General features: G+C 40.8%; 1 protein-coding gene across 1 annotated transcript in view; it reads right to left on the bottom strand.

The window, feature by feature from the left end:
* The window catches only part of LOC126442753 (zinc finger protein 665-like), a 92750-nt gene that overhangs the window by 56586 nt on the left and 19000 nt on the right, over positions 1–17164 (bottom strand). The window contains exon 4 of the mRNA XM_050090781.1: positions 3997–4089. Within this exon, the coding sequence (XP_049946738.1) occupies positions 3997–4089 (93 nt within the window). The remainder of the gene's footprint in view (positions 1–3996; positions 4090–17164) is intronic.

Below are 17164 nucleotides of genomic sequence, written 5' to 3'. Positions count from 1 at the left end.
TACAGCAACAGAACCAAAATTCAAACTTTATACTTTCATAAACACACATCGTGCAGTTCCAAACTGATCCAAATGACACAGATACAAGGGACAGACACTGGATGAGGATCCATGTGTTAAGTTCTTGGGCATTCGAATCGGTAATAGATTAAGGAGGCACCAGCATGAGAATGAGTCAACCAAATAGCTCATACTTTTCTGCCTTGCCATTAATGAATGTTCGTCCAGAGTATCAACTTGCAGAAATGCTTCCTAGCATGCTTTCACTCAGTACTATCCAATGGGATAATCTTATAGGGCATGGCAGCTATGAACAAATTAGTATTTATCCAACACAATCTTGTAGTAGGAATGTGATATGAACACCTTGCATAAACCTCTTCACTGACCTAGGGAATCTTGCACCTTCATGTCACTACATAACTCTTGGTTTTTACATTAAGTAACTAATATTTTATTTATTTCTAGTTGGCTGTGCCAGAAGATAATTCAAAAAAGTGAAAAATCCAAAAGAAGCCATCGTAATTGCCTCTAGGTGAGTAACGCTGAGGGAATCGACAAGTTTACCAATTTGTTGACCCCATTTCAATATGAAATCCAAGCAGACACCAAGGAACTGTATGCAGTATGTTTCACTCAGAGTATGGCCAATAATGTCTAGTAATTCCAGTAGCAGGTCATTTCTGATTACTTTACATCTTATAAAATGAGTCTTCAAGGGATAAGACTTTAACTGGTAGCTGCAACATTAATAAGGGTAATGTGCTGTGCAATATGGGACAAGAAGTTTGTTGGTAGTGATCACGATTTATTATTCAACTTATGTAATGTGATTAACAGTTTAGTGATACCATCACTGAATTGAATCTGAGGAAAAGGGAGTTCTGTAACAAACAGAAGTAAGTTGACATTATAAGAAAACACACAAATGGACCCAAAACAGCAGAGATGGAAAATTATCGGAAACAATTTTTCATATGGTGCACCACTGCACATTGGAACCTGCACGAAAGAGCACTTCTTAACAGTAATCTGCCTGAGGTACTGATCAGCTATAATGGTCTGCCGACCTAACCTTGAAATTTGCTTCATCTCACAGTATGATATCTTTTTTTATTGGTGGGAGTTTGTGGAACGCTCCACCTATGTGCTTCCTCTTCCAACAACTTTGAACTATGATGCTACATGGCAATAGCAGTGAGTTTCCTAAACTGACATGCTTGTAAATGCATGGGTCAAGTCTGAAGAAGTTGAAAAGAATTGATATTTGTGATCAGTAAATGATGAATCTGATCCTAAACACAGCTGTGAGAAGCACATTAATGTTGTATGTGCAGACACAAATTGTACACAATGGGAAAATCTTATAGTTCCTTTGTAAATAAAGGCTTTTCAGGAATGTATAGAAGTAAAAATCTGACCCCAATTCTATATCTTTATTTATGACAAAGTTATAGTCCTGTGAAATCTGATGATTTTGATCACCCTGAGGAACTGATCATACAGGTATAACTTCTTTCAGTAAAATATGATAACCTTAATTTGTCTTGATGGGTTGCATTTATTATTGAATGTTCCAGAATTTTTGTCATTAAATTTGCTTTCAACACTGTACCTCTGCTGTGGCTAGAGATGGGGTGTTAATCATATCCATTTGTTCACACTTCGATTTACACATTGCATTCTATAAATGATGTGGATGGATGTGGGATGAGCCAGGGTGCAGATCTGAAGGCAGAAGCTCCCACAGGAATACTGACAACCAGCTGCTAGTGACTAGTGCTAATCTACTCACACTGCTAATTATGGGAACTTCTAATAGATTATTTTGTATGTATTTATGTATGTATGTGCGTACGAACATGTACATATACTACTAAAATATCACTGTTACTCCTACTACATTAGTCAGCTACTTACTTTACCTAGTATCTACATATACATTGATACACCGCTATCCACCGAATGGCGCGTGGTAAAGGGTACCCCATAACCCTGATGGTCATTTCCTTTCCCATTCCACTTGCAAATACGAGGGAAAAAGACTGTATGTGCCTCCATATCAGCCCTGATTTCACGAATTTTATCTTTATAGTCCTTATGTGCAATGTATGTTGGAAACAAAATCGATCAGCAGTCAGCTTCAAATGGCAGTTCTCTAAATTTTCTGAATAGCATTCCTCGAAAGAACGTCACCCCTTTGTCTGGGAATTCTCATTTGAGTTTCTGATGCATCTCTGTAACACTTGTGTGTTGTTTGAACCTACCAGTAACAGATGCAGCAGCCTGCCATTGAATTGCTTCTCCAACAAAGTATTACATTGCTATCTTGCTAGCTTGCTCTTGCTAACACAGAATCTTGTTGGCCAGCATCATTATTAAGCCCTAGCATTTTATGCTACTGAGACCACAAAGACTGCATGTCACTCTTGCTGACAGAGCTAATATGTTCACTGCACAGCTGCATGTGCTACTCAGGATCACTGTTATGGTCACACATCCCATTCATAGACTTGCTCATGTATCCACCACTATTTAAGCAGAGTTACGTATTTGCAAAGTAACAAGTGGGGTACACATCAGTGATTTCAGTGCCAACCACATGACATGGATTTCCAGAACACACAACCAGCAACACACTGTTCTGCCCACTTGCTGTGGGAGCAGCACTCCATGCAGTGGACATTATCCCTGAACCTCTGGCCCTTGTGCCATGGAGGTATCTTGTTTGACCTGTGATTTCTTGGGCTACATGCGGAGGCCTTTTGTATCTTTATGATTAGTGGTCACTAACTACAATCCAGCCACTTTTCCAACTACAGCTATGCTCTAGAACACCCTACAGTTTGTTCTTTTAGCCAAACTCCCCATATGCACATCCCTGACTTCTATGCATGACATTCTCATTTCTATGAAACCCTTCTTGTGGAACAACACTACTACTGTTTCACTTACTGTACTGTCTACTTGTGATGCAAATGCATCCCTTTAATTAGTTTAAAATGGCATAATATGAGGCTCTGTGACATTAAGTCTTTGCCTGTTAGCTGTGAATCAGCTACACTCCTTTACATACTCCCCAACTTGTCCATAGCATGATAGTTTGGTTCCTTGACCTGTATGCTTGTTTGAAGAAATCAACATTTCAGTGCATGAAGAATCCTTTATAACTGCAGGAAGTTTATGAACAATGAGATCAAGAATGAGCCAGTACCAAAATTTCTGCAATTGTGTGTTGAATACTCCCAGTCTGTCCAATTTCATTCCTGTGACATGTTTATCAATGTGAGCATCTCTTTCCCTTAGCAAGGTCATAAAGCATATTTCAAAAAATTAGTATTTCTTCTTTAGATCTGTCAGGACTCAAATGGTGAGGCCACACATGGCTTCATCTATGTACAATCATTCACCAAAGCCATACACAGAGTTTTTCTACTATTGAAAATTTTGTAACTAATACAACAGGTACCACAGAAGCTGCCACAATATGTACAGGTTGTGGCCAAACTATTAGGGCTGATCTACAACACACCAATTTTATCTCTTTTTCAAAACACAAAAAAAAAGAATAACTATGATTCACATAAGAGATAAGAACAGCCAATGTTCTTTTGAATTGTATTTATCAGGAGTTACTGAAAGGAGGAATATTACTCTAATGACCTAGACTACTACAACTTACACTTCATCTAAATGTTAATGTTGTGACCATCACACACAGCCATTATACAGTATAGTTGATATCAACATGAGCTATGGAAAACAGGATTATACTCACCACCAGTCCCTTTCCACTTCTATTTAAAGCAGTCAGCATTCAACAGGTGATATGAAAGTCAAGTGCAAGAGTATAAGAACACTCTACAATTACGAACAGCAACAAGTTCCAGAAAACTGACAATCTGTGACAATTCCACTGAATGCATCTTTTACTCTACACACTTAAAAGACTTATTACTTAACTACAAACAATACGTCTGAGATGTGAATACTTACAATATTCTCAGTTACATTCATTTCCAAATTTAATTCGGGATCCTCCTTGATAAAATCAGTGGGCCAAGATATTCCCAACGGATCTTTAACAGTCTGAAAGAAGAAAACAATCTGAATTATATCTGCTTGCTAACTTCTGTGTGTATGACACAGCTCTCAATATTCCTTTCTTATGACTATCATCCAACTTTGCAGTGATTTTTATCAATTGGGAAGAGTGAGTGTCTCAATGCATCCAAATCAGTTCTTATTGCACTGATTTTGTTATCAGCGACTGTGTAGTATTTATTTGGCATACTTTCACTTTCTATTCCTGTCACATAATCTACTCTGATTTCAGAGGCCCTATGGCCTGCTCTATAGAGTGGTCATACTCCCATATACAAACTTGATATGTGTGTGTGGCAACAATTAAAAAAACTCAGATAATATAGAGATGAAAATAATCTAGCTGTAAACCCATAAACAGCACTTTTTGGTCATTTATCAAATGAATATGGCATTCCACACATTATCATCAAAATTAACCAAATTTAATGTTATTTACACAGCTTCTTGCCATATCATGATGTATTTTCAGTGCCTGCTCTTTAGGAAACAATGCAAATTTATCTCATGTGTACTGGAGGAAAATCATAATGAATTACATACACCCAATGCAGGGTTTCAGTAATGATGTAAATACTACAGTGAATAGTGACTGGGAACTCTACAATATACCCATCACGTATCATAGTTCCCCATCATCTGTTACAGCACTGTGACACAGAGACATGTAACAAGATTAACAATTACTTCCAAGAGGAAGTCTTCCTTGCTCTGTTGACACCAAATACATACTTAAGGCATTCATTACATAGAACCATAATAAAAAAAATTAATGCAAGGGTAATGGTTCATAAAGATTTGCTTGTAACAAGTGCTGTTAAAATACTATTGGTAATAACCTACAAATGACACATCTAACTAGAGTCAACTGGACAATCACAAACATTCTTGAAAATAGCTGGTACCATAGGTTACAATTTTACACTATCCATGATAATTTAGCTCTAATGCCCCATATTTGTGTCATGACATTCTTACAACACTTCCTCCACAATACAGTGCTTGTGTGAAAACTTACATTATGCTCAGACCCATCAGCATGTTGTTTCAGTTCGGGATCTTGCTTTACCCAAACACTAGGGCCTTCAGTCTTTTCCGTCTTTAATGTGTCTTAGAGAGAGAGAGAGAGAGAGAGAGAGAGAGAGAGAGAGAGAGAGAGAGACTGACTTTTAAACAGATCTTGTGTAGAAGCTGTTATGGCCATAACAATAATTATATATATATATATATATATATATATATATATAATATGGTTATAACAGAGGGAAACATTCCACGTAGGAAATATATATCTAAAAACAAAGATGATGTGACTTACCAAATGAAAGTGCTGGCAGGTCAACAGACACACAAACTAACACAAACATACACACAAAATTCAAGCTTTCGCAACAAACTGTTGCCTCATCAGGAAAGAGGGAAGGAGAGGGAAAGACGAAAGGATGTGGGTTTTAAGGGAGAGGGTAAGGAGTCATTCCAATCCCGGGAGCGGAAAGACTTACCTTAGGGGGAAAAAAGGACGGGTATACACTCGCACACACACACACACGCACACACACGCACACACACACACACACACACACACACACACACACACACACACACACATATATCCATCCACACATATACAGACACAAGCAGACATATTTAAATATGTCCTCTTGTGTCTGTATATGTGTGGATGGATATGTGTGTGTGTGTGTGTGTGTGTGTGTGTGGGCGCGAGTGTATACCCGTCCTGTTTTCCCCAGAAGGTAAGTCTTTCCGCTCCCAGGATTGGAATGACTCCTTACCCTCTCCCTTAAAACCCATAGCCTTTCGTCTTTCCCTCTCCTTCCCTCTTTCCTGATGAGGCAACAGTTTGTTGCGAAAGCTTGAATTTTGTGTGTATGTTTGTGTGTCTATCGACCTGGCAGCACTTTCATTTGGTAAGTCACATCATCTTTGTTTTTATATATATATATATATATATATATATATATATAAAATTATTAGTGTTATGGCCATAACAGCTTCTACACAAGATCTGTTTAAAAGTCTCTCTCTCTCTCTCTCTCTCTCTCTCTCTCTCTCTCTCTGTCTCTCTCTCTAAGACACATTAAAGACGGAAAAGACTGAAGGGCCTAGTGAACTCCGCCAAAGCTGGTCCCAAGCCCGGTTGAAAAAGGAGGAGAGGGAGGAGTAACACCTCGTTAAAAAACCTTGGTTCACCTGGCCCGGGTGATAGTACCTCGTGAGGGTCCCTAGCCAGGGAAACGGTGAAGACCTCAACGGCAGTGAAGGCGCCGATGAAGATCATCAGAACAGCGGAACTGGTGGAAGAGGCAGGCTTTTATATAAAAGCACCAGACTGTAGCGTCTGTTCCCACAGTGGGCGGCTGCAAAAGGCGTCTGTCCCACATGTTAGTGGCGGCCTCACTTATAATTCTAAGCTAAATGCTTGAATTTTTATCATTGAAAGGATCAACTACCTTTCCCCAAACCAAACTTTAACCTAAGACATGATGGTAAATTTCAAAATGGAAACTACTCCAGGAAGTAACCAATCTTCCATTGCTATTCATGGCGGTGCAACTAGGCCTTTGGATTCTGGAGAGCCTAGAACATCATGTAAGGAAGAGTCGGAGCTTCCGAGTACTTCTTCAAAGATAAGACCCAAGAAAAAACATCTACTGGGGACTCTGAATATCAACACACTTATGAAAGTTGGAAAACAAACACCTAACGGACGCTCTCAATCAACGCAACATACTTATATTAGCTCTTCAAGAAACAAGGTATCTGGACGAAAATGCATTTGAATCAGGTGGATACAGGATCTACAAAGGAAAACCAGCCATTAAAAATTCCAATAATACAACTATATTAGGGACCGCATTTATGGTCAAACAGCAACTTACGGAATCAATAACTAATTTTAGCTTCCCATCAGAACGAATTTCATTACTGACGTTCAAGTCAGGTAATAAACGCTACACTATTATAAATGCACATGCACCTATTAACCAACATAACAGAACAAATGTTGACAAAGTGGAAGATTTCTGGGAAATGCTTGAACACGAAACATACATATTACCAAAAGAACATATAAAAATTTTAGTGCGAGACTTTAATGCACAAGTTGGCAAAGAAATAAAATTTAAATCAGTAGTTGGAGATTATCCAGCACATGCAAGAACCAACAGAAATGGGGAAAGGCATAGATTTTTGTAGACAGTTTAATCTAAAATTAATGTCGACATGTTTCAGGAAACTTGCAAGAAAGAAAAAGACGTGGGTATCACCTAATCCAAATCAAGGTGAATATCAGTTGGACCATGTGGCAACAACGACTCACAACTAGAAGGAAATCTTGGATGTCAGAGTGAGGAAGGGCCTAAACATAGACTCAGATCATTATCTGACAGAAATAAAGACCATGTTCCAACCAAACAAACCTAAACCAAAACCAAGAAGATTTCCAAGAGTAAACACTAAATTTCTCCTGCAAAAGCAGGACAAATTCTGTCTATACTAAACACAAGAAAAATGGATAATTGGGAAGAAATTAAAGAAACAATGATAGAGTCAGTTAAAGAAATGGGACAGCCACGAAGAATACCAAAACACAGATGGTGGAATGAGCTGTGAGATGAAGCAATTGACAATCGACTAAAGGCATGGAAAAAATGGAACAGCAATAAGAAACACGAATACTGGGAAGAGTTTAAGGAAGAAAGGAAAAATACAGCAAAAATCATCAGATCAACGAAAAGAAAATATGACAAAGACAGATTAGAAGAAATGGATTCTGATTTCAAAAGGAACAACACTAGAGACTTCTATAAGACTTTCAGAGAAGTTTTAACAGGATTCCAGTCACCAAGTTTACATTTTAAAGATAAAAATGGAAAAATGGTTTTAAGCAATAAAGAGAACTGCCAAATCTTAGCTGAATACTTTGAAAATCTATTAAATTGTGAGGAGCCTAATGACAGGTTACAATTTCAAAAACCACAACATGAAAATCCACCATCGGAACCACCTACAGTAGAAGAAATAGAAAAGATTATCAAAGCATTGAAGAATAACAAAGCACCAGGTGAGGATGGGATAGTGGCAGAAATGTGGAAACTAGGGGGCTTATCCAAATGTCAGAAAATTCACAAAGTAATTAAAGACATTTGGACAAAAGGAATCATACCCAGTGACTGGAAACAAGCATTGATCCGCTCTCTCCATAAAAAAGGAGATAAAACAGACACCAACAACTACAGGGGCATATCCTTGTTACCAGTGACATACAAAATACTTTCTAAAGCACTTTTAAATAGAATAGAGGAACAAGCAGGACCTAATATAGGAGATTATCAAGCAGGATTTAGAAAAGGTAGATCATGTGCAGAACAGATTCTTAATTTAAAAACAATTTTGAGAGTGAGAGCTATACAAAATAAAAATACAGTAGTTACTTTCGTAGACTTCAAGAAGGCCTACGACTCAGTTGACAGACAAACACTATTCCAGATACTTTATGAATCAGGGATAGATGAAAACACCAGAAGACTTGTTGAACAAACGCTCACAGATACAACATCAAGAATTAAGTTTCAAGGCGAAATTTCTGAACCATTCAAAATCAAAACAGGAGTTCGACAAGGTGACGGACTGTCCCCAATTCTCTTTAACTTGGTTTTAGATAAAGTAGTAAAAACATGGGAAAACACATTAAAAAACAGAGGCACAAAGGGTATAAGCATGGGCCAAGGAAAGAACAAATTTGAAGTAAAATGTTTAGCCTTTGCGGATGATATGGCATTGATAACTGAAAACCGAACAGACGCAACAGTTATGCTTGATATGTTACACGAGACTGCTGAAAAGACTGGGCTAAAAATATCCTACGAAAAAACCAAGTATATAGAACACAAACATAATACAGAAAAGTTTATGAAAACAAAGTATGGAAAAATTAAAAGAGTTGATAGATTCAAATACCTGGGAGAGTGGATCCAAGCCAATGGACTGGATAACACAACAAATAAAGAAAGAATAAAAAAGTTGGAATCTGCATATAAATTAACACAAAACTACTACAATAAGAAATCAATATCCATACAAGCAAAGATTAAACATTATAATTCAGTTATTAGGACACAAGCAACATATGGATCAGAGTGCCTAACATTGAATAAGAAAGGCGAATTAAGAGAACTAGAAAAAAGAGAGAGAGAAATATTAAGAAAAATTCTAGGTCCTGAGAAAAACAAGGAAAACAGGTGCATTAAAAGGAGAAATGAAGACCTATACAAAAATACAGAAAAGATCACAGATACAATGAGGAAGAGACGGCTAAAATTTTATGGACATTTAAAAAGAATGGAAGAAACACGAATTACAAAGAAAATTTTTAATTACGTTAGTAAGCTGAAAAACACCGTAGGATGGATAGAAGCAGTAAAGAAAGACGCCAACAAAATAGGTGCTACAGAAGAAATAATACGTGACAGTAATAACTTTAGGCTACTTATAGAAAACGCAAACTATGAAGAAGATGCGCCAAAACCTCGACCCAAGAGAGTGTGGACAGATGAACAGAGACGAGCAGTTGGCGAGAAAATGAAGAAGTACTGGGAAGAATGGAAGAAAAAGAAACACAATAAGTCTTAAGTTGTATGTGGTCCATAGCTGGCCACATTCATATATATATATATATATATAAAGTAGAGGGAAACATTCCACGTGCAAAAAATACATCTAAAAACAAAGATGATGTGACTTACCAGACAAAGCGCTGGCAGGTCGATATACACACAAACTAACACAAACAAACACACAAAATTCAAGCTTTCGCAACAAACTGTTGGCTCGTCAGGAAAGAGGGAAGGAGAGGGAAAGACGAAAGGATGTGGGTTTTAAGGGAGAGGGTAAGGAGTCATTCCAATCCCGGGAGCAGAAAGACTTACCTTAGGGGGAAAAAAGGACGGGTATACACTCACACGCGCAAACACACACATATCCATCCACACATATACAGACACACGCAGACATATTTAAAGACCACTTTAAATATGTCTGCTTGTGTGTGTGTGTGTGTGTGTGTGTGTGTGTGTGTGTGTGTGTGTGTGTGTGTGTGTGAGTGTGTGCGCGCGCGCGTGCGCGAGTGTATACACGTCCTTTTTTCCCCCCTAAGGTAAGTCTTTCCACTCCCGGGATTGGAATGACTCCTTACCCTCTCCCTTAAAACCCACATCCTTTCGTCTTTCCCTCTCCTTCCCTCTTTCCTGATGAGGCAACAGTTTGTTGCGAAAGCTTGAATTTTGTGTGTTTATTTGTGTTAGTTTGTGTGTCTATCGACCTGCCAGCACTTCGTTTGGGAAGTCACATCATCTTTGTTTTTATATATATATATATTAGAAACAGGCAGTGAGAAAATGTGGTGCCACAATTCATATATTTGAAACCAAAGCTTTGTTTATTCTTGAAGGCAAGCACAACAGTGTGTGACTGACCCCAAAATATCAATCAAAATTATTTCTTACATACCAAGCAGCAACCAGCATAAGCTGTAACCATACATATTACAAAAGTGGATGTGTTTTCAGTCACCTCTTAACCACTGGTTCGACTTCAATGAAGCCAGGTACACATATTACTATCTAAACTAAAATACTAAGAAAGTAAGAACCAGCAACCTCCTATGGAGGTGGGCAGGATGATGTGACAAGAGGAAGGGAAGAACAACAGACAGAGAGGGAGATGGCAGGAACAGATGGACAGAGAAGCTAGCAGATGGACAGAGGCAGTCGGCTGATTGAAGGCACCGAACTACTAGATCTCTCCATCCCTACTTCCTCAAACAGGCAGGCAGGTCTACATGACTGTTGGTATGAGACAGCCTACCACAAACAATCCAGAGGAAGAAAACCCAAATGTCTATGAAAGGTCACAAACCAATATAAGGAACAAAAAGAAAAAAGGGAAACAGAGCACTAAAGGTAGGCAAGGTGCCCCATTTCGGGAGCAGCAAGAAGCACTACAGAGCAGGAGCAGAATGCAATGAGGGGACATACATCCCCAGGCCCGCCATTTACCAGAGGTACTTCACTCAGAAACTGCTTCGGAATGACTATCAATACGGACAAGGCAAGAGAAGTACAGAGACGAAAGATTAATGTGAGAGGAGGGAAGAAAACTAAAAGAGCAGGTAGGCTGAGAACCAGGCTGGTCCACCCAGCCCAGATAGCGGCAGCCTGGTCTCGGCAGAAGAGGCAACAGAGTGTTCTGGTTCTGCCAACCCCTCAATGAGCTGATAAGGTTCAGTTGCCCTCCCTTAAAGAGAGCGACATAAGCCTTCTTCATGAAATAAATGTAGAACTAAGTCAGCCACTGAGGCATCATCTCTTAACACCAGGGGTAGTGAGTTAAGGAGTTTAAGATTCTGCCACAGGGTGGCTAGGTTGAACAGCACAGCAAAATGTAGACCACTGTTGAACGAGATTGATGACAGTGAGGTGGCCATGAGTCAACCAGATACAGCTGATGTGGAGCCACCAAACGATGGTTGAATGCTTGTGAGACACTTGCTTGGAGGACCTCCATAGATTCGTAGTCTCCTTATCACTGGTTGTCTGAATTCACAGTGATTAATTCTGTAATTCAGGTTCCTAAAACTTGGGTGTAATGCTGACCAGAGGTTGTTTCCAGAATACTAATTACCAGAGCCAGTTTACTGGTAGCCCATATGGGCAAGCTGTCAGCAAGTTCATTCTCAGAGATCCCAACATCACCCAGAGTCCAAACAAATATCACTAAGCATCCACATTGCTCAAGGGAATACTGGTTAGCAATGACTAAGGGATGCTGAGGGTAATACTGGTTGAAAGCTTTCAAACTGGTCAAGAGGCTGCTGCAGATGAAGGACCCACCAGTGGAGGGAAGAATATGCTCAAGAGCACAAGAGATGGCTACCAACACTACAGCTTCCAGCAAGGAAGGCAGTTCAGTATGACCCATGACAGTGTAAGCAAGCCCGTGATCAGCAACCATCAAGCAATCAGTATAGACTACTGCTGAACTCCAGGATGTACCAAGGATGGACAAAAATGGGTGGCAGAGGGCCTCAGGAGGGACCGTGTCTCTCAGACCTCATGATGGGTCAAGACAAAGCTGTGACCAATGGGTTCCCCACAGAGGTGAATGTGAGTGGGCCTAGAGGAGAGGTGGAGGAAGAAATAACTGGAATTCGGAGGGGAGGGACAGTGTGTGGACTGCAATCAAAATCCCTGACCCGGGTCACCATTGTGGAAGATGGGTTTCCGTGTTTGGAAAGAGGGAACGATAGTTTCGATACTGAGGAGAGTTGCAAACATAGGTAGCATAAGTGAGAAGCTGTTGTTGGCACCTGATATACAATGAATGGACCCCAGCCTCCATGTGTTATCTGTCTACAGGACTACTTCAAAAGGCTCTTGTTGCAAATCAAACCCCACAGTGGTGAATCAGATCCTGTATCCACAATGATGACGATGATGATGCTGTGCCATATGCCAGACTCCCATAACAAAGATAGGGTTTTATTGTGGATTTGTAAGGCTGCAGAAGCGTAGTGCACTCTGCACCCCTGCTGGTGTTACTCAGGTGACAAAGCGTACTGATGTGCAGCAAGCACTTTCACTTACACTGCAAAAGATTGGGAATTCATGTCAACTAAGAATCAAAGACCAGTCCTAAAAAGCAGTAAGTTCCTGCCACATTGAGTAGTTTGTCATCAACATAAAGTTCTGGTTGTGGACGAACCATACAATGTTGACAGAAAAATGTAACCTGGGTCTTGGCAGCTGAATACCAAAAGCCACGGGTGAGTGCCCATGGCCACGTCTTTCGTATGGCGCCTTACAGTCTATATTCAGCCACATCCACACTAGAGGAGCAATAGTAAGAGGCAGAAATAGTCAGCATACAAGGAGGGTGATACTGATGACCTCACAGCTGGACGTGACCATTGATGGCTTGTAGAAAGACAAGGACACTCAGTACAGGGCTCTGTAGAACTCCATTCTCTTGTATATGGAAAGTGTTGTGGGAAGCACCATCTAGAACCCAGAACATACACTGTGACAGGAGGTTCTAGATGAAAATTGGGAGTGGATTCAACACACCCCACCTGTGTAAGGTAGCAACGATATGGTGTCACTGCCTTGTGTCATACAGCTTTTGCAGGTTGAAGAAGACAGCTGTAATGAATTGACACTGGGTAAAAGCTGGTAGGCTGTCAGATTGCAGGCAAAACAGATTATCAGTAGTGGAACAGCTTTGGCGAAAATCACATGGGTATGCAGCCAGACAACCCTGAGACTCAGGGAGCCACACAGCCACCAGCTCGCTGTGCATTCAAGCAATTTATGGAAAACGTTGGTCAAACTTACTGGGAGATAACTGCCAATCTCTAGAGGTGCTAACCCAGTTTCAGCACTGTTACAATAATGCTTTTAATGGCTATGATGGGAACTGGTCCTCGTTCCAGACCCAGTTACAGATGGCAAGGATATGATGCTGACAATCCACTGATAGGTGCTTGATCATTTGGTTGTGGATGTGACCTCGCTCTGGAGCTGTATCAGGCCGGAGGGCTAGGACACTGATTAATTCCCATTCATTCAATGAATGGAGCTTCATACAGCTCCAGGTGGCATGTAGTAAAAGGTAATTGCCTTTGCTCCACCCATTGCTTGAGAACATGAGAGACAGGTTGATAATTCTCAGATGCTGAGACTCGAGCATATGAAGAGCAACATGTTCAGCCATGGTGTCTGGGTCAGTGAAGACAGATCAATTTCAAGGTAATGGCAGATACACCTACTAGCGTCTAGTACATGTAGGCATGTCTCATCTTAGGTCAAACCTGCAAAGGAAAGGTATGTGGTCCGATGGCTGAAACATGCAGCTCCCAGCGTTCTTATTTACATCATTTCATCGGGGCAGACCCAGGCATGAAGCCACTTGAAGTAAATAAGATGCTCCATCGATTTGTGTCACTTACGGTGCTGGAGAGCCTGCCTACTATTGCTAATGGCCTCTGCAATCTCTGATGACTGCCAAGGTACTCTTGTCAGAACAGGCCCAAGGAACAGGGGATTGCTAAATCACCTGTCAAATGAATGGCTGGAATTATATTCTGGACTGCCTTGTTGATGTCTCCAAGCAGCAGGGAGTCAAGGCCAACATGAAAGGCAAAAGCACTCCAGTCAGCAATGTTGAGAGCCCATCTGGGCATGCATCCAGAGGAGTGATGCTGAGGAAGGGACAGGAGGATTGTGGAATGGTTGATACCACACAGGTCAGTATGAACTCCCCAGTGGATGGATGGGAGAAGCCAAAAGCTGCAAATGGAAAGGTCAATGACAGAGAAAACTGTGTGCCATGCTGAAGTGTGTGGGGTATCAGTATTTAACAGGCAAAGTTAAAGTTGTGCCAGTAACTTTCAGAGGCCCTTACAACAACCAGTGATCATGGTTAAAACCCACATAGGGTTGTGTGTATCGAAATTGCCCAAGATTAGGAAAGATTGGGGGGGGGGGGGGGGGAAGGAGGGAGGGAGGGAGATAAACCAATGCAAATAGTATGTCATGAGATGCTTTATCATCAGGAGTGAGGTAAACACTGCAGACAGTACTGTACTGAAATGCACTTACCCGAACAGTCACAGCCTCCAAAGCTGTATCAAGGGGCTAAAGTTTGCTATACAGTGTATCCAGACCATATGTGCAAACTCTATTCAGAGTTCCATTGTGTGGAGCAAACTGGGGCCTCAGGGGTTGCTGGTATCTCTGCCTTGGCCACAGGAGTTGAACAGGTGGGATCTACTAGTGTGGGGGTCCACTGGAAGGTCCTCCTCCTCTAAGCACTTATCTTCTCCTTAGAGAATTTTGATGATGCCAAGGGCTTCTCTGAATCAGTTTCAGGTAAAGATGAAGATCATAAAGCAGTGTGGCCAACAGCCTGTGTGTCCTTCAGCCACCTGCTGGTGTTCAGTCGTAGACCAGTGCAAACCAGGGACAGAAGTGTCCCCGAGGACCCCTTCCTGGCAAGAGAAGCCAGAAGTTCATTTGTCTCCGGGCTGGGAGGTGGGGACATATGTCCCTGGAGGACGGGAAGCTATCGGCCCCAAAGCAGGTGTGGAGAAAGCAGCAAAAGGGGAGCCCCCAAACCATCAGGGGGGCAGTGATGGTTGAGTGGCCCTGAGGACCCACTACAGAAACAGTAACAGGAAGAAGTACCATTGGCAAAGGGGAAATGTTTTTGTAGCTGTAGCATATGACATTTAGTACATGCTGGGGGCAACTGCTTGCACATCCTTTTGGCATCTCTGACAGTAGGCTTGTCCTGAGTCCTGTATTCTTGTTCTTTCTTCACTCTCTAGAAAACAGTGTAATCTGGCGAGCTTTCTACAATGGACACAGATGGGGAGAGGCACGCGAGGCATTTGCAAGCGATACTCATCCACAGTCTCTACGGATGGAGTTAGTGCTGCAATGCAAAAGATGTGCCCAAACTCCAGACGTTTTAAGCACAACAAAGGGGGGAAGGGTAGGGGTGGGGGGTGAGAGACCTAACATTTCACATCCCATCTGAATACTGTCACCTTGACCTTTTCAGCCAATGAATCACCCTAAAAGACCCTTCTGCTTCTCTCCAGTGTCACAGTCACAGTACTGAAGTGGTGAATTATGGATCCTATGTAAGTGACAAATTTAATTATTTTACAATTGACTGTAATTGTGAATTTGTCTTTAGCCCATACAAATAAAAATAAATATAATTGTTTTGCTTGCACCACTAGCAATCCTGTAGAAGTCACAGAAAACAACTCACATATATGCCATATGGACATCCATGGTCGTTGTCCTAGGAACCTGAAACTAGAGAGAAATTATCAGTGTTAATGAACAGGCACAAGGAATGGCCTTTGATGTAAAAAGCAGTGACCACTTGTTTCATGTGCAGTAGAGTACAAATCCACAGCTGGTTTACTCTTCTTCACTTTTCCAAGTCAAATAGTGTAATGATGCAGTCACACTCTTGGTAGAATTATAGCTGTCAGTGAATATCTATGCACGCCACTCAAGTTAAGTTTACAGCAATTTCCCTCTTTTTACATCCATATTTGTTCTTCCACTATTTTCCTGATATCTCTTACTTGATGGGTGGACTTTCTCTGCATCCACCATGTCTAATATCACAAATTTATCCCTACAAAAGAATTGCATAAAAAATGTAATTTTTGGGCCACTCAACTGAAAGATTATCGTGGCATTTGTTGTAAAGGAAAAAAAGCTAATTGAGTGGTGCAATGTGTGTGGAACAAATACAGCACTTCTGCAGTAGCAATATTAGCAGGTGCATAATTATATTTGTGCTAATAATTTTCTTTTACTGTGCCTTTCTGTGTGGAAACCAATACTGTAAGCTTTTCTCTATCTGTATTTAGCTTTTGCTTGTTTGTGGGAATGTGAGAGCCCTTGTCCACATTTACTAATTTTGTCATTCATCTTGACCCTGCTGTAGCCACCACTGCCATATGATTTAGACAAGCACCTGTTGAAAACTTAGCTCAGGGGGGGGAGGGGGTGGGGGACATCACCAGTGCGACTTATAAGTGGCCGAAAGGTCATTTGACATTCTGGCAGTGAATGTTCTCAAAACAACTGAGCCACATACATATGTGAGAAGCAGAGTTGCTGCCAGCTAGTCAGTTTGAAAGCTACAATCTTCGCAATAACTTGGAAGTGATAAAGTGAACAACTGCACTTTTGGCTATTACCACAGACATCAGTCAGTGTTGTGCTTAGTGATAGAAATATGGGGAGTGTGGCCGAGTGTGTTTTAGTGCTAAATGTACCCGTGTTGAATTTTTCAGTGCAAATGAAGTGTGTATTCAAGAATGACTGTATCTAATTTTACCTACATCTTAACAATCTAATAAAATGGATCGGTATGTAATAAAGAAAAAAGTACAAACATCTGGTGATTCCAGTCACCATTCAGCTGCAAAAACACTGCCAGATGTAAAGGCAGT

This window comes from Schistocerca serialis, unplaced genomic scaffold (genome assembly GCF_023864345.2).
Source record: "Schistocerca serialis cubense isolate TAMUIC-IGC-003099 unplaced genomic scaffold, iqSchSeri2.2 HiC_scaffold_1402, whole genome shotgun sequence".
Taxonomy (NCBI): Eukaryota; Metazoa; Arthropoda; class Insecta; order Orthoptera; family Acrididae; genus Schistocerca; species Schistocerca serialis.
The sequence above is the reverse complement of the archived record's forward strand: the minus strand, read 5'-3'. Positions and strand labels throughout refer to the sequence as shown.